General features: G+C 35.7%; 2 protein-coding genes across 2 annotated transcripts in view; one reads left to right on the forward strand and one right to left on the reverse strand.

Annotated features, from left to right (window-relative positions):
* Positions 1 to 7885, forward strand: part of ZNF804B (zinc finger protein 804B) — a 583465-nt gene extending 575580 nt beyond the window's left edge. Inside the window, exon 4 of the mRNA XM_049893625.1 lies at positions 4381 to 7885. Coding sequence (XP_049749582.1) covers positions 4381 to 7873 — 3493 coding nt within the window. The 3' untranslated portion in view covers positions 7874 to 7885. The remainder of the gene's footprint in view (positions 1 to 4380) is intronic.
* The window catches only part of LOC126081573 (uncharacterized), a 786258-nt gene that overhangs the window by 32288 nt on the left and 734155 nt on the right, over positions 1 to 19815 (reverse strand). The gene's annotated exons all lie outside the window — the stretch shown is intronic.

Consider the following 19815-nt stretch of genomic DNA (forward strand, 5'->3'; position numbering starts at 1 on the left):
TCATAGAAGCATTAAAGATTTTTATTTTGGCAGCCATTTACAACTGACAAATGAAGATATAAAATGAAAATAAAAAAAAAAATCATCTGTATTTTCCCCATCCTGGACCTCTCTTTGTCCACTATCCTTGAAAGGATTCTGAGGAGCATGACCCATATAACAGGGAGATTCTTCCATGACCCTATAGAAAAGGGAGGTGAATTTACTGGTGATAAGAATATCTCAATTAAACTGATGAAAAATATGATGGCAGATAACTGGTAATGGATCTTACAATGGCCAGTCAACTTTGGCTGAGCTTCCCAACTAAGGGGTAGTTCAACCCAAACTGGCTCCTCAGCAAGACCAGTTATTACATGGGGTAGATTCACTCTGTATATAAATTTCTCCCACTATGTATCAGTCTAGCTGTATAGTACATCGTGATAGGGATATTTTTCTAAATTAAAAAGTTTTAGGAGCACTGATTGTGAGAAGATGAATTTTCTTATATAAGAGCTGGATAAATGGGATATTAGGAAATTACACTGTCTTAGTATCTAGTGCTGTTATCGCAGAAATGGATGGCTTTAACAAACAGAAATTTATTCTCTCACAGTTTAGGAGGCTAGAAAAATCTGAATTCAGGGCACGAGTTTTAGGAGAAGACTTTCTCTCACTGTCTGCTCTGGGGAAGGTCCTTGCCTCCTTTCTACATCTGTGGGTCTGGTGTTTCTTGGAAATCCCTATTATCTTGCCATCAATCTTCTCCTGGGTCTAGAAGCTTCTCAGTGCAGGGGCCCCAGATCTAAAGCACGCACTCTGCTCTTGACTGTTCTTTTTGGGTGGTAATGAGGTCCCTCTGCTCACATCTGTTTTATATCTCAAAAGAGACTGATTCAAGATGCATCCTACTCCTATAGATTGTGTTCTGCCTCATTAAGCACATAAACCAATACCCGTTGCCATGGAGTCGATTCCAACTCATAGCAACCCCATAGGACAGAGTAGAACTGCCCCATAGGGTTTCCAAGGAGTGGCTGGTGGATTCAAACTATTGACCTTTTAGTTAGCAGCTGAGCTCTTAACTGCTGTGCCACCAGGGCTCCTATTAACATCATAGAGTTTAGGATTTACAGTGCATAGGATAACTACATCAGATCTCAAAACAGAAGACAACCACACAATACTGGGAATCATGGCCTACCACAGGAGAGAACTAAATTGTGTAGTTGTTGATTTTCCCAGAATTAGATTACTTGAAGGACTTTTGGAATGGACAGTCCATTAGCAAAAATTAGTTACTTTCTTACTAGCCATTATAAATAAAAAGTTAGATAAAAATACAGAAAAGGTAAAGAAAATTCTACAGAAGAGAGTGATATATGAGAAGCTATCTATAAAAATTAAAGCTTTAATATTGCTTTATAGCATAAACATATTAAAAATTAGAATTTAAAACAACACAAAGAAAATTAGGATTTTCTAAGATAATAAACTTAGATTTAAGGTAAAAGAAATTAAAGTTTATAAGGCAATAACATAAAAAGTTTAAATCAAGAAAATGAGAGGAATAAAAGATTAACAATAAGATGTTAAACTTGTGAAAACACTATAATCATAAATGTAGATTGGATTGTAAAGTGAGAAAAGAATTAAGGACAAGAAGCTAAGAGCCAAATTTAATTCAAAAACAATGAGAGCAAGGAGGTTTAAAAATGTTTAAAAGAATATAAAAGGAAGAAGCTTGGACGTTAGAGACAGAAACGGTAAAATAGCAATACAGAAAAAGAACATTTAAATTAACACAAATCAAAGCAAGAAAATGCACAAAACAGTGTCAGGATAATGTAAAAATCACGAATATTATTAAGGAAAGTTTCTATATATTTTTTTCTTTTTCCTGAAACTGACAAGAATAACGACCACAAGTGCATGCTTGTATATACTTCCCGTCAAAGTCCGACTGACTGGCCAATAGAATATAAGAACAGTAAAATATCTGCATCATAGCAGAATCAGTGGTGAAGAGGATGGCAATATCCATCTACCAGACTTTTAGAATAATGCCTGCTTAATTTAGTGCAGCTAAAACCAGAATGACTAAATTCCTGGAGAAGGTAACCTATTACAGCCTTTACGGCTCCTGCTTAATCCCAGGTGTGGCTACAGATATGGAAAAGAATCTCACTGAGGCACAGTTTAGTGCTGCAGCTGTTTGAGGACTTCATCTTTCTATCCTCAGGCTGTGGGAGCTCTAGATGGCCAATGTCATTGTAAGAAACTTCTATACTTCCTATTTTTCTTTATGTATGAAAGAAATACTCAATAACCCATACACTATCTTAGAGTGTTCCTCCCCATGCCTTATATTGAATATGCCTAAAAATCTCTCTTTAAGGGCATGAAAAGATGGTTCAAAAAAAAAATCATCATGAATGAGAATTTAAAGTTTCCATTATGAAACAGTTATTGTAAGGGACAAAATGAGTTTTAGAAAATTCATATGTTTAGTTTTTCACAAGGTTCAAGGGAACATTATATTCCAAAAGCTGCAGCCATTAATTAGTTCCTGAAGAGGGGACAGTATGAAGTCATTAAAGATTAAATGGCGGCTACAATTATTGTCAATTAAAATTCATATGGGTATAGTAAACAGATTTGATACTGTAAAAAACTGAATCAGTAAAATAGAAATTAAATATAAGAACTTCTCCCTGAACTACAGCAAAAGACTAAAAGACACTGCATTACTGAGATAAGTCAGAAGACCTAAAAGATATATTCAGGAATGTCAATAAGTTTAACATATAAATTCTGGTACAAGAAACTTAGGATATGAAAGAAGTAATAATCAACAAAATCATAGAGGAAAATGTATCTGAGCTGAAGATAGAGCTAAATTGAAAGTGGTTAAGAAGTACTAGTAAAAATTAACCAAAATAAGTCAACCTGTAGCTCTGTTCTGAAAATAAGTCACATATATATGTATGTGTGTGTGTATGTGTATTTCCTTTATATATTACATGTAAAGGAATTTACAAAATTATATGAGCAAACAAGTATATTTGCTTCTAAAAACATAAAAGGAAGCTAATGAAATCTGTCTCTGCAGTATCAAACATATAAAGACAATGAACCAAAGTTCATTAAATTTGGCACACAAAAACAAGGCGACTCTAGAGCTCTATGCCAACTAACCAAACAGTGGTTAAGTGATGGCAACAGGAAGAATTTCCTGGTTCAAAAAGCACCCCTTCTCCATTAGTATTTAATCTGCATGTGGAAAAGACATCAGTCCTTTTAGCATTATCTCCAGTTGCATCGAGTTGATTCCAACTCATGGTGACCTCATGCGTTTCAGAGTATTTGGTACGCAAGCAATTTTTTGTACTCAAGCAATTTATGACTGGATCATGGCAAAAAAATCAGAAATAGAAAAGGCAAATAAACACCCTATATCCAAGCATGGGGGAAAATAAAGAAAAGGAAAGCCAACTCAAAGCGAGCTTTGAATAAATGATAAGATTTGTATTGCCTTTACCCAAATGAAGCCTCTTTTTGTATTACAGGCATTACAGGTCAAACAATAAAGGGCCACGTAACTTTAATCTAAAGAATTTTATCTCATATGTATTGGCATTTTCAGTTTTCTGCTTGAATTACTAAAAAAGCTCAGTAGAAAGAAATCATCTTTAAAAAGCTGCTAAAAGATTAAGACATTTACATGCACAAAAGGTAGAAAGAAAATATTTCAGTGAGCAAGAAGCAAAAGATTTCAAAAACATTGAAACTATTGAGATGGCTTGTAAATGTGAGTTACTTTATTATGTATTTATTTTAATTAAAGTCAGGGTAATGACAGGTCACAAAGAAAGCACTGACTGTCCTGTTTCCAAAGGAAACAAACATGAGACAGTTTTAAAACTGAAGAAACAAAACTTATGAAATGTTAGAACTTACACAAAAAAAGTTAAAGAAGTATATCTGTACTTTGGAAGTACCTTTCAATTCCATTTAATTTCTTATTTGATGTGAAGGCAGTGATGTGAAAACTCTTTGTGAAGTAGTGTGGAATATGTATTCCAAAGAACTGATATGTTCTGGAGGACGTATATTGTGATACAAATGCAGTACCGTGTTTTCTTTTGCAGCATAAGAAATTCAACTGCTATATATTTTGCTAATTTCAAAATAATGCACTTAAATGATTCATTTTAGAAATAGCCACTATGAAACATTAGATACACTGAGTTGTATAAGCACAATAAAACAGCTATAGTACAGTAGGTATAATTTACAAATAGCATAATGCATTGTAGAAACACGATGAAATATTCACACATTTATAAGATTTCAAAGCTAATTTCTTAATCTTTTAAATCTTTGTTGTATTTACAGTGTTTCTGGAAATGGACCAGCATACAAAACTCCCAGGGTAACTATAGAAAAGCAACTCCAGCAAGGAATTTTCCCAGTGAAGACTGGCAGGAAGGCATCGTGTATGAAAAGCGCTCTTCTCCTTAAAGGAAAAAGTCTCCTCAGAAGTATTTCTGATAAACAGCGGTCCGCCGTGCCAAACAGACACCAGTTACCAACAGACAGACGTTGCTTATTTGGAAATCGGATTCCACAAGCATCTCCAGATCCCAGCAATGTTAGTCACAGAACAGGAGTATCGTTTTCTTTTTCCAAAAAAGTGCATCTAAAATTAGAATCTTCAGCATCAGTTTTCAGTGAGAACACAGAAGAAACACATGATTGTAACAAGTCACCTATATATAAAACAAACCAAACTGCAGAGAAATGTAAGTGCTGTACATTTGCAAACGAAGATATGCACCTCACTAAGAAAAATGATGTAAACGTTGCACCAAGCCATCTGGAAACTGTTTTACACAATACCTTCTCCATAAGCTCTAATATTTTGCAAGACAAAAATGACCCTATTGATGAGACGCTAAAAGACTCAATTGGCTTTCATGCTTCATTCTCTAAATCTAACATTCATCTTTCAGATGTGGATTTTACACCTTCCAGCAGAGAAAAAGAAACTCAAAATACATTGAAGAATGCTTCACAAAACCACATTAATCACCCATGCCAAGCAAATGCTTCCTTCAGCCCACCAAACATTTACAAGCACAGTGATGCCAGGAAATTTGAATGTCTGGATGAATTTCCTTCACCAGAGCCAAGTGAACAAAGCAACACAGTGCACGTGAATCCCAAGCCCAGAAGAGAGAACAGAGATAAATCTTTAGATGAAACAGGAAGAGTTAGCAAAAATGTGAAAAGGCTTGTAAGAGAAACATGTCTCCATGATGTGAAGTCTAACCCATTGCCTTTTCTTCACGTACAAAGCAAGGATGGCCACACCAAACTCCAATGGCCTACAGAACTTTTGCTCTTTACAAAAACACAACCCTGTATCTCTTACGGCTGCAACCCATTATATTTTGATTTTAAGCTTTCTCGAAACACAAAGGATGACCATGATCCAGAAGACTTAAAAACAGAACTGAGGAAGAAATCGTGTGAAAGGAAGGCTAAAACGGAGAGCCAATCCTCATGTTTAATCAAAGACCAACAAAAAGTGATCCAAGAAGATAATCAATCTCTAAAACCAAAGATGATTAAAATTAATCCAGATTGGGAAAATTTCCAGAGAAAATATAATTTGGACTACAATGATTCTGAGCCCAATATGGATAAACCTAATGTTAGTGTGAGTGATCTGAATATGAAAAATCCTAAAGTGCCTGCTTATCTTGAGACCTCTCTAAAGGATTGTGGAGGAAATGAGAATAACAGTGATAACAGATCTAAGGAATCTTCAAGGGTCCGTTGGCAAAGCTGCAGAAGGGTAGTTCTAAATAATGCAAATGAGGGTCTATCTTTTACTCCCTACATATCTAGGACTAAAAAGAAGCATAAACTGATGCCCTGTGATGCTCATACAGAATTTGAAGATGGACACCAATTCAACTGGGATTCTAGTCCTTATGCAGTAGGGGGCCACAGTGAGCACAGGAAGGACTTCAGTACGATTTTCAATAGAGGTAATTTGCTCTACTTTTGTAAAAGAGAACACAACCCAGTTGAAAGGCACAAACGGAAACGCAGAAAGCACAACTGCCTCTCTTTATCTGATGAATTAGTGAAGAATGACTGCCTGCAGACCGAGACACAGCGAGAGAGAAACTGCCAAATGTGGGACTCATTGAAAAATGAAAAATACTCAAAACATAGAAATGGTCACTGCAGAAAAAGATCCAAGCTAAGCAAAAATCAACAACAATTTCTTGGGCCAAAATTCAGGAGAGTCATCCATTGTGATTCTAGCTCACAGATTTCCTGTGCCGGAAGCAGTGAAATACCACCTAATTGCCAGGGACTTTTGCAGAGCAAATTGGGCTCTTATTCAAGAGAGAAAATTCATCAGCTAAATAAAAATGAAGGAAGTCATGAGTCTTTGGACAGTGCTCACATTTGTGATCTGGGAAAAGTGAAATCCGTGCAGTGCAACTCTGGGAATATCACCTGCCTTCTAAGAAACTGTTCGAGTAGCCCTTCAGAAACCACAAAGTTGAGCGTGACAGAAAGAGAGAGAACCCCTCTGACAGCCAAAAGCCTTTTAGAAAGAGTAGAAGCCAAGAAGTGTCAGGAACAAGCAACTAATTTTGAGTTCTCTTCAAATAGCTATAAAAGTGAATCGGAGGCTCATTCACAAACTCAATGCACAATGAAATTTGCCACACCAGGCAGTAACAGACCGGCATTGCATCCAGCTGAAAAAATGCAGAACATAAGTACAAGGAGAAGTAATAAAGGCGGTGCAGTTCTAAGGACTACTGAGAAAGGCAAAGTAAAAAGTTCAAGTAATTCTACTGTTTCCACAGACACTGACTGCGATAAGCATCTTTCTCAAGGTACAATTCAGGTAGTAGCAGAGTCTCGGTCACCAAACATAAAGAACCCAACAACAAAAGAACAATCACAACCTTTAATTAGTGAAGTCCAACCTGTTATTCAAAGCTGTGACCCAGTACCAAACGATTTCCCTGGTGCTTTACCATCTAATAGATATACTGGTGTTCCTAATTCAACAGAGACCAAAGAGGACCAAATAAATCCAGAACTACAGGACGTAAGCATGCATATGAATCGTGTAGAGGGGAATATAAACTCTTACTATGACAAAACTGTGCAGAAGCATGACAACGTAGAAGATGGATTAGAAGTACGTCATAAATCCATCTCTCCCCCTTTAATTCAACAGCCTGTAACATTTTCTCCTGATGAAATAGATAAATATATGCTCCTTCAGCTACAAGCCCAACAGCATATGCAGAAACAGCTCCTATCAAAGCATCTTCGAGTTTTGCCAGCTGCGGGGCCGGCTGCCTTCTCTCCAGCCTCAGCCGTACAGACAGTTCCAGTTCACCAGCACACTTCTATAACCACCATCCACCACACATTCCTGCAACATTTTGCTGTTTCTGCGTCCCTAAATTCCCATAGCAGTCACCTACCTATAGCTCATCTGCATCCTCTTTCACAGCCACATTTTACTCCTATCGCATTTTCACCTCTGACTCCAGCTGTCATCCCAGCACATCCCACTTTCTTAGCAGGTCATCCCCTACATTTAGTCACTGCTGCCCCCTTCCATCCCTCCCATATAACACTTCAGCCCCTGCCTCCTGCCGCATTTATCCCTGCATTGTTTGGCCCTCACTTGAATCCAGCCACAACTTCTATCATCCACTTGAATCCTTTAATCCAGCCAGTGTTCCAAGGTCAAGATCTTTGCCATCATTCTTTCTCCAGCCAGATGCAACAGTTACATGGAGTGAAAGAGGCCTTAAACGTTTCAGCTCGCTTGAACTAATAGGTGTTAATAAAGCCCTTATTGTGAATAAATAAAACCAATTGTCACTACCTACAAAATGATATGTTTAAGACTACATATCTGATTCTCATAAGGTTTAAAATATTGGTGTCAATTCAGTATGTGACCAATATATAAATATGTACTGAATTGCCAATACTGAAACAAAAGCATTATAAGAATTTATTTTAATTTGTAAAAATAATGGAGCAGATTTAAAATTATGTTTGGGGTGGGTAGAGGGAAAAGTGTTTAAAGAACTATTTTGAATGAGTACTGACATAATGTTATAAAATGGTAGCAGACAACGTTCAGGCAGAGCATTAATATTACAACAAAAAATCAAACGGGATATAATACCCCATGTTTCAGGTGTTTGTTGAGTGAATGGATGAATGAAGGCCCATTTGGCTTTATTTGTCACATAATAATAAAAGCTCAGTGAAATGAATCAGTTATTTAAAATAACACCAATGCATAGTTATTGACTAAATCTTCAATTCATGTAGCCTGTTGTTATATTTTCATAGGAAATTAGAGAATGATAAGAAATGTTATGGTTAATTCAGGCTGAAAACCACCCTTCAATTAAAAAAAAAAAATCTTTACACAAATTGCATTGTTAAGTTTCTGTGAAATATCAGGTTACCTTAATTTCACACATCTGCACCAAGGTAATTTCATAATTGTAAGAATCCCCATCACCTAAAATTGAGAATATTTATTTTTTGTATAAGAAAACATATCAAATGGTATAAAGTAAAAATAAAATACGCCTAGAATAACATCTGGAATCTATTGGTCAAGCTAAGTTTTCTTTATCCTTCTATTTAAGAAATCAATGTGTTCAGTCAATATATGTATAAGCATAGAGGTAAAAGGTTTAAAAATGTAAGTATTTTTACATGACATTTATTTAGAAAATCTTATAAACTATTTGGTGTGTTTTATTCAATTGTATTAGATATTGATAAAACACAATGAATAATAATGAATAAAATCACTATTCATATAATTTTGGAAATTATTTCAAACATTCATTCAAAAAGTTTTATGGACCACAGAATTTGCATATCTTATGTCATGAGTCACTTCATGTCCGCAATACGTCCTGTGAAGTAAGACGTTCTGTGATTTGACTGTGCAAACATACTTAGGTCCTGAGCAAAAAGTCACTGATTTTCCAACTTTGTGTTGTTTAACAACCTTTTGTTTCACTTCCAAATCAATCCTTCTCCTTTGCCTCTTGGTGCTGCTATCACTAGCACTGGTTTTGCTGCATTTGGAAGCCATGATGCACTTCATGATAATATTTTTGAAAGAAAATTAAACAGAGTGATAACTCTACAACATTCATGAGATTGGATGCTGCTGCCTACAAGTCAAAGCACATACTGTTATATGGAAAACCTTTTAAGCAGGGAAAGTTCACATTAAAATAATGATAGAAAGTACAGTACATACATAAGCCAATAACATAGGCATTTATCACGATCATCAAGTATATGTATTATAGGTTATATATGTACTGTACCATTATATACCTGGCAGTGCAATCACTTTGAATACAAGAGACATGAGATACACATGTTGGGTGCAGGAAGCTGTTGTGTTCACTCTTTGCTACGTCTGGTTACATCCACCACGTTCCGTTCTCTGCTCAGGATTTCTGAACTGTTTATAGCCTTATAAGACCATGGATGCATAAGTGGTCGGGCGTTGCCTGAATAAGAAGTTATGTGGCACATGACTATATTTGTGAATAACTCTCATTAGGATTGTTATTTTATATTCTCAAAGTGAAAGAAAAACTTATACAACAGCACAGTTCCCATAAACATGGGTTTCAGAGAAAATCAAATTGAACAGGAATGGAGGTAATCAGTCACCCATCACTGTGTGGATGACAATGCAAACTCTTCTGCCACTAGAACCTCTAATTTGGCTTTGGCTTCACAGGGAAGAGAGCTATATTTATTGAAGACTTATTGTGTTTCAGGTACAGCAAGGTAAAGCACTTGGCCCACATTATCTCCTTGAATGTTCACAACAATCTTCTGAGATCAATATTATCACTCCTCTTTACAGATGACGCAAATAAAGTTAAAAGGTTAAATATTTAATATTTGCTAAACTGTAGGAAAGGACATCATAACAGAGAGAGTGAAAGAGAAAGGATGGTGACAACAAAGTGGTATCACCAGAAACTTGTGGGATGGCAGTTTTTTTTTTTTTTTAACTTTTATTGAGCTTCAAGTGAACGTTTACAAATCAAGTCAAACTGTCACACACAAGTTCATATACACCTCACTCCGTACTCCCACTTGCTCTCCCCCTAATGAGTCAGCCCTTCCAGTCTCTCCTTTTGTGACAATTTTGCCAGCTGGCATTTTTGACCAGAAACCCTGGTGGTGTAGTGGTTAAGTATTTAGTACTATGGCTGCTAACCAAAAGGTCAGCAGTTCAAATCTACCAGGCACTTCTTGGAAACTCTATGGGGCACTTCTACCCTATCCTATAGGGTTGCTTTGAGTCAGAATTGACTCGGCAGCATTGGGTTTTTTTTTTTTTTTTTTTTTATGGCAATAAGGAAGTATAATTTATTTTAAAAGAATAGAAAAATGGAAGAAAAGCATCGCCAAATAGCAAGAAAATCTATACTTGCATGGCACTCCATAAAAGTGATTATAAAAGACCATTGGTGAGCACTGGGTGAATCTAAAATTAAGTAAAATAAATGGGATATTTCTTATAGGAAAAATTGATGACAAATGCCAAGCATATTAAAAAAATAATATAGATATTTTTAGTCCCTAAAAGCTGACACAGAGTCAAGATAGAATAATCACAGGAATTTACTAGCTGCCTTACATGAAAAAAGACAGAGCATCTGATTAATTTTTATAATTGTTGGTAAGAATTTAGCTTTTCAAATGGAAATGATGACCCCACCTTGTATATTTAACAGGGACAAATTTGGTCACTCACTATACTGTCTTGGACTGTAGGGAAGGGGACTTCACCATTTAAATAAAAGACAACTTGTATTCCAGAGTGAGGAATTGCAAAAGCTGTGGTATTTCACAAGGAAAGAAGGTCTATAAATTCAATTTAGGTTATGCAATTATGAAAGATTACAATGAGGGAGAAAAGAGTTAGCCTTTAAATAATTCAATATTAACAGAAGTGGAAAAAACATCCAGGAAAATTAAGTGCCACACGTACATAAAAGAATAGCACAGTAGTTTTGAGTCAAAATTAACAGGGGTTGGTTTGGGAAAAATCAAATCAAGTAATATGGTCCTATTAAGGGCAGACGATCTAATGTGGAAAAAAAGTGGTGCTAATTAATCCAAAGATGTCATTTTGCTTTCTGTATGAGGGAGATAAAAAAAAAAAATTTTTTTTCATGAGGGAGAATGCTCTTCAAGGTAGAAATCGTACAACCAACACTGATAAGAAATGTGTAACATATTTAAAAAAAAAAAAAACCTGTTGCCATCGAGTAGATTCTGACTCATAGTGACCCTATAGGACAGAGTAAAACTGCCCCATAGAGTTTCCAAGAAGCACCTGGTAGGCTCAAACTGCCCACCTCTTGGTTAGCAGCGTCAGCACTTAACCACTACACCACCAGGGTTTCCGTGTAACGTAAAACCCCAGTGCCGTCGAGTCGATTCCGACTCATAGCGATCCTATAGGACAGAGCAGAACTGCCCCATAGAGTTTCCAAGGAGCGCCTGGTAGATTCGAACTGCACACCCTTTGGTTAGCAGCCGTAGCACTTAACCACTACACCACCAGGGTTTCCGTGTAACATTAAAAAAAAAAAAAAATACAGGGGAAGATATTTCCTAGCCACTTCAGATGAATTTAAATTTCCACATTTGGAGAAACTTAACCACAGAGTATTAAAATGGCCTGAAGATGGCCTCACGGTGTCAACTGTCCTTGAGAAAACACACAAAATGGAAGAGGTTCTAGAACAACCATCTCTGCTTTTATAAGGGGAGGAGTAGGTATCACTGATTTAAAAGCTATAAATTAATACATAGATCAAATTTTAAACAGACTAGTGAAAAGGAAGAGACAATCACTGGTGACTATAATAGGTATAAATTTTTTTTTTTTATATAATAGGTATACAAAAAATAAATAATACAAAATTAAAAGTATTTTATTTCTCATTTATCCACTCTTCTTTTTTTCTCATTCAACTGATATTTATTGAGGACCATGTTTTAGGCAGTGATCTAACTGCCAAGGATATAATAATGACCAAAACTAACAAAATTTTTTGCCATCATGTAGTGTTAGTCATGCAGACACAAAATAGGCAAATGAAATAAATACTGTCTCAGATGATGATAAATGCCACGGAGAACAATAAATAGTAAAGATAGATAAAGGGGCTCAGCGCTGAAGAGGAGTAGTGGATGAAGTAGAATTTTAGATACGGTAGTCAGGGAAGCCTCATTATTAAAGTGACATTTCAGCAAAGACATGAAGGAGGTGAGAGAGTGAGCATTCTAGGCTAATAAAAGCCTAGTCATCAACAACCTCTCGGGCCCACTTGCTTTGTTTGAGGAAGAGTATGGCTGGGGAAGAGTGAGTGAGGGAAAGAGGCTTAGGGGAGATAAAATCAAGTAATTGTGGAGTAAAATCATGTAGGATCTTGTCGACCATTATAATGACTGGCATTTATTGTCTGATGACAACATACTGGATAAGAATGACCATTTGTCTTAAATTCTACCAGTGTCACTCAGATTATGTATTGTAACTATTCTGTAAGAGAGTAAAGGTAGGGATAGGGAGATCAGTTAGTAGGTTATTGAAATATTCCAGACAAGAAAATATAGACTTTTGAAATGAATGTCTAGTAAAAATGTTGAGAAGTGATGAGACTTTGGGTTTATTTTGAAGATACAGCTTGGAGAATTTGCTTCATATTACGTATGAGTTGTAAGGGAAAGAGAGGAGTCAGAGATGACAACAGTTTTTGCATGGACAACTGAAAATATGGGTTTGCTGTTAACTGAAATGGGAAACACCACGGGAAGAGAAGGATGAAAGGGGAGGATTGGTTTCGACATGCAAAGTTTCAGATGCCATTAGACACAGGTGAAGATATTAAGTTGTTTGTTGGAAATATGAGTCTAGAGTTTAGGTAGAGGTATGAAAATTACATATACTTTTGGGAATCATCAATGCATAGAAAGCATCTGAAGCCATTAGCCTGGATGAAATCACCCAATGGGAGAAAATATACATAGGACAGATAAGAGGTTCAGAGACGGAATTCCTGATATCTCCAACTTTAAAGAGTGGTAGTAAGAGGAGGAATCAGCAAATGTGAATGAGGTGAAGAATTAAGTTTCATCACATTCAAAAATAAACTTGTTGCAGGAGAGTAGATTCCAACTCATAGCGACCCTACTGGACAGAGTGGAACTGCCCCATAGAGTTTCCAAGGCTGTAATCTTCATGGAAGAAGACTGCCACATCTTTCTCCCGTGCATTGGCTGTTGGGTTTGAACTGCAGACCTTTCAGTTAGCAGCTGAGCGATTTAACCAATGCTCCTTTTAATCACATTATACAGGGGTAAAACTAGGAGAATGTGTTCCCCAGAAGTGAAGAAAATGATTCAAGGAACAGTGTCAGCTCTGTCACATGCTGCAGAGTTAAGTAAAAAGATGATGGAAAATTAAGTATTACTTCAGTTATATAATAGTTTTTACCTTGACTAGTAAAATTGTGGTGGATTTGTTGGGACAAAAGAGTAAAATATCTGGGAAATGTTGTAGAGAGACATTTTATGATTTTCCTAAAATGTCTATAAACAGCTTTACAAACAATAGCAATGTGTGACAAATGTGTTTTCATAGCTAGTTCAACAACTGTACCCAAAGAGTATTGCAATCTGGACTAATTTAAAATTGAAAGGAGTGTTGTAGAAATTAGTCATCAGGCTTTGCGTTGCACTATGTTACAGCTGACATTTCATGAAGCATGGATTTTTTTTTTTTTATTGGGTGAATCATGGAAGATATATCTATCAAACAGGAAAAAAACACAAACCCAAGAGGACTAAAAAATATAATGAATGGCAAAATACAATCTGAAAAAATTCAAAAGCATAAAAAATGGACAAAATACGAAAGATAAAATTTAACATGAATAAACGTCAAATTTTACGTTACTTTTTAATTTAAAATTCTTGTGCATGTAGATTGTTGGGACAGAGAAAAATTTCAGTTCATCAATAAAATGTAGGTTTTAGTAGATTACAACTCCAAATGAACCTATGAAGTGAAGAAAATAAGTTAGGAAGTTCTAGGCTGTACTAAATGAATTACGCAGAATTGGTAAAAAGATTTCTCTTTGAATTTGGATAAAAATTAGACCACTTGTACAAAAGTATGGGCACTTCTGGAATACAATTTTAGAGTGTTATTGACAAACTAGAGTGGAGCCATAATTGGCAGGTCCAACCAATTAAGGGATCAGATCAGTTTACTTGTGAAGAACATGAGTTCAATGAAATAAAATTTATTAACTGAAAAAGAAGTTCCATTTTCAAATCAAATTAAATACTTTAGGAAAGTGTTGGGCTAAATAGGTTTATTTCTTTACTGTAGCATAACTCAGAACAACTTGCCATGCAGTGTCTACCAGATATTTCCAAGAGGGGGATAGAAATTTGTTGCATTTCTAAAAGTAATGATAACAGAAACTTCTTTTTTTTGAGGGGGGGTACCTGGACCATCTTTCAGAACTAGTGTTCTGCAGAACTGACTCTGAGAAATAGCACGTGAAAAATAAAGAAATCAATATGTGTATTACAAAGAAAAGAACACTGCTGGGGAGAAAATCACATAGAGGGAATGACTTTCTAACTTCACATATCTCTATATTTATATACCTAACTCTTTAGGGGAAAGAAAGTAGATACTGCAAAAATGTAGGTTTGACTCAACGTGAAGACTTTGACAATGTGAGTTTTTCGTATAAAGTGGTAAAATTTTAATCACTGAACTATTAAGGCATTTTGCACATTGAACAAAGATCTTAGAGATTTGCAGAATAGAGTTCTTAGAGTTTTGCTCATGATCAATGAAAATCGTCCTCTAGGATTATTTCCAAATTCCAAATGCTTGAGTCATAGGACTTAGTTAGGGATTAACATTTTTCTTCTGATAATACTCAAAATGCCTGTCTTGCTATGGAGAACATCCTCAGCCATCCCTTACTTCCCCTAACATTTGAATGTGGGCTCAGACACTGCATTTTATTCTTAATATTAATTTATGTTAAACAAATACACTCTGAAAAAAGATAAAACAAAGAATTTTATACACTGAATTCTAAAATAGAACCATTTTTAAAAAATGCCACTGGGATGGATGTTTTCAGCACTGTTCTTTTCTGTGTACACAATACACAAATATGTGAAACTTGATTTTTTTCATTATATTTCTTTTATGTATTTATTGCCTGATGTTCATGGGTTAATTCTAATTACCCTTTCAAACTTTGCTCATGGAGGTAAGTTTTTGTATCTGTTTCAAACTGTAAATGCTGAATTATAAACTGAAAACAGTTTAAAAACTGTTAAAATTTTACACACATGTGTGCACATGTACATACACACAGATGCACACACACCCATCCAAATATCATTCTTAGAGATTAAGACCAAGTCCATGATCTGACGTAGTCTCACTTGAAGTCAGGGTATAGTTAAAATAAATGCTTTCTGTAAAGAATCTGGAAATTTGGGAAAGTTCATCATCATAATCATCGCCTGCTAAATTCAGCAAGATAAAATACAACGGGGACATAAAAACCATATTTCAATATTCTCTGAGTTCACATTACCCTTTTATAAATGTGATTAATCTTATACCATGTAGAAAATGATTACAATATAGGGAACTATTTATAAAGTTTCCCCAATTTCCAGGGAATTTGGGAAATTCTGTTTTTTACTTGAGCTGACATTTCACAGAATGATCCCTTGAAATTTCTCAGTTTCACTTATGGAAAATGGATTTGACATTGACTCCCTTTCTTCAGTTTCTTCCAGGACTTAATGGAATCTCCGTGTTATCTCTGAATACAAATATGTTCAAGGAAACTAATCCTATAAAGCTCTACCATTAAATGGAATATTTAATCAGTAAAATTATTCAGGATCATATTGCCCAACCTGGTTATCTCCTTAGTGCCTGAAACTTAGCTCCAAATGATGGCAGCAACACAGCTTTCTGAATTTCACCATAGTACTTCCAAGCTGATCCAAAACCATCATGCATTTGAAACAATGATTGGAGATAAAGGACAACTCTCTCCCTTAGTGTACAACTAGGTATTCCAGCATTGCAGATGCATCTGAATATGTTCAGACACCTTCCCAAGCTGAGTGGACAGTGGACTGCCTCCTTATTGCTGAAATTACATTCTCAATCATCTCCAACCAGCAGCGCATTTCTCCATCTTCCCTACAAAACTTGCCCATGAGTTTTCAGAAAGACAGTTAAACATTCTGAAGACGTGTAAAAATCAGATTCACTTTTCTAAAAACACAATTTTAAGAGCTTAAATCTTGCCCATCAGTGTGTATAGCTAAAGTACTTAGGGATAAACCTGAATGAGTGCTTATCTCTGGCCCAGAAGGGCTCATGAAGATGTTTAATTTTAATTCTTCAAATCAGATGAATTCCCCTAAAGAAACATGCTTCATTGGAAGATAAAAACATTATTAAAAAGCAAGTGGGTGATCACTTTTACATGGTAGTCAGGAAAACAGATTCTGGCCCTTTGTGACCTCAGACTGAAACTACTTCAATAAGATGGGGAGTTTCTACTAAAATATGAGTTTTCCTGCCAATAAACCTGAGCCTAGAGGATTTTCAAAGGTTATCAGTTCATTCCAGCAAAAATATTATCCACTTCTTCTATTAGGCAGGCATTTCAGGGTGATTGTGTATTGCTTTGGATTAAGCTATATTAAAATGGAAGCACTGGCTGAATCGGTTAGGTTTAGAATAAACCAATATTAGAGAGATAAGCCAAAGGGTCTTTTTCATATTATGCAGCTTTGTACAGGACAGACAGCTCCCAAGCCATCTTCTTAATTCCCTTCCCAAAGTCACTTCCTCCTTTTGCACCCTACCACCTCTCTTAAATAGCAAGAGCAAGAGAATCTTGGCAGAAACCTTGGCAAACTGGAAAAATACAAAATGCGTATGTGTATATGGATGCCTGCGTGTGTTCCTAATAAATATGCTCTTTAGTTGCAGGCCCTGATCTTTGTTCAAAACACTGTTTTTCAAAACAAAGAAGGTATTTCCTATCCATACTGCTAAACTGTTTGTTCCTTCAGTATGTGAGAGATTATAAAATAGTTAATATAAATTGGTCATGTAACCGTTTAAAACTAGTTTCCACCTTACTCAATTGTATGTAAAGTATTTAGTTTGTAATTAAACTAAATAATAGTCTGGCAGTATGGTACATAAACCAATAATTTTATTTTATATGCTCTGCACAAAGTGTTTTATATTATATAGTGGCTAAGTAAATTGCACTATTGTACATTGAAAGCAGCTTTTTTTAGGTTATTCACTAAATTACTTGGGCTGTAGTTCAATGCAATAATTTTTTTTTTCAATAAAAGGCTTAATGGTATAAGAGTGTTAGTTATGTATTTCTAACATAAAGCATACCAAAATATAAGAACAAAATCAAATGCAAAATGATGTGGAAATATTCTGTATTTTACACTGCTGAACTGAAAACGCATTTACCATTTATTACTGTGTGTGTTTTTTTGGTATGTTTATATTATATATCTAAAGGCTGGGATTTCTTAGACAATTTCTTAAAACTTCAGTGTTATAAAATCAAGCTGTTTCATCAAATTGAAAATAAATATGACTTTAAAAGTTCTATGGATGTATTTTTTGTTGAAAGCTATTACACATATATGTGAGGTCTTTCTGTTTTTGTTTGCTTGAAAACTTGTGATCTAACAATTTGCAGTGCTCTCACAAACCTCTATGGAGCCCTCGTGATACAGTAGTTAAGAGCGCAGCTGCTAACCAATAGGTCAGGAGTTTGAATTCACCAGCTGCTCCTTGGAAACCCTATGGGGCAGTTTTACTCCGTCCTATATCCCAGTGCATCTGTCCTATATGGTTGCTGTGAATTGGTATCAACTCAATGGCAACAGGGAACAAAGCTCTATAAATAGTTTCAGGAATGCATTCTGCAGCTGATTATATAATATAGACATGATAGCATTCTTCACATTTATAATAATTTTAAGGTATACTTGAAATATACTTGAATCAATAACCCCTGTAATCTGCTATCCTTAGAAGGGCTTAACTCTCTAGGAAATCTCTTCAATCAAGCACAACCAAAGGAAGTGAGAAAATGACTTGAGATTCCACTTAAAAGTCACTCACTCACTCCTTACTTCATTTTCTTTCTCTTTGCCCTCTCCAAGACAACAGTTCCAGAGCTCTCTTCTGCTGGATCTTAGTATGAAATCATCTGTGCAGAATCGTAGACCCAGTGTTCTAGAAAAGACCACTAGGATGCTCTCTTGTTCTCAAATCACGTCTATCCTTTCCCCTCCTTTTGCCCTCCAACAAGCTTTATCCGGGTCCAAAAGTTCCTTGCTTCCGCATTTTAACTGATACACCAACAATACCTGGCATTAATGATGTGCAACTCTGCTGCGTACTCTAACACAGTGGTTGAGCCCCAGCTTTCATAAAGAAATGTTTCAGATGCCAGTCAACTGCCTCCCTGGGCTTCCACCCTAGATTTTCTGTGTCTGTGCTGGACCTTCTATGAGGACTCCGCAGAGTAATCAAAAAGTCGTTTTCACACAATACACATGCACACATATACCACATATATATATATATGTGCACACATACACTGCTGTTGGCAGAATCATTACAGAAACTCTGATTCCTTAATTAACTAAACTGACGACATTTATTAATTACATGCCATGAGCCAGACACTGTTTAGGTTATGTCCTTCCTTCCCACTAGCTATACTCCCCGAGTCCGCCTGAGTACAAAAATGTCTTTCTTTTGAGAATGAAAGGAGACACAGGAGCAAACTGTGATGTATAGTCTCTATAATCAGAGCCTTCCTCTCCATAATGCATGAAATTTCTGTTAGAGCTGAGCTTTGCTTACCCTCAGTATCATTTTGGCTCATGATGGCAATTTGTGGCACTGATATAAAATGAATGTCATGTACCCTGGAGGTTGTGTTCTCTTATTATACCTGGTGGAACTGAGTCAATTCCCAAATGGTGTTTATGCTTTGAATCATAGAGGGGAGATCTAGCAGAAGTTGGTGAAGGTGCATAACAACAAATAAACGAAAGCCACTCAGCCCACTGGCACACTCATGATAATATTCTGCTACTTAAAGTATCTCCAGGTAGCAATTCACAAATTAAACATTTTCTTTACCTCATTTTAAAAGAGAGCTAATTCAAAAACAAGGTATTTTAATTCTTTGGTCTGGTTATAGCATGACATCTTCAGAGGAGGGAATAAACCCCAATGTCTCTACATAGGATTGCTTTTCTTACTATCTAGACATTTCAATAGGCTTTTTTTTTTTTTTTTGGTCCTTTTTCATGTATGATTCAGTTCATAGACTTCTTCCATATTTCCAAAACTTTTAGAGAGTAAAGAATATTTATTGTAGAAATAGCTTATTAGGAAATAACTAGGATATATTTTGCTCCCTTTTATTTATATTTTAATTTTTTATTTGGGGAATTATTAAACATTGATTAAAATAAAGGCAAAATTAAATGATGAGCAGAGAAATTAAGTGATGAGTCTATTCAATCTGGATCATTTTTTTTTTCATTTGGACATTTATCCTCATTTGTATA

Source organism: Elephas maximus, chromosome 8, assembly GCF_024166365.1.
Source record: "Elephas maximus indicus isolate mEleMax1 chromosome 8, mEleMax1 primary haplotype, whole genome shotgun sequence".
Classification (NCBI taxonomy): Eukaryota; Metazoa; Chordata; class Mammalia; order Proboscidea; family Elephantidae; genus Elephas; species Elephas maximus.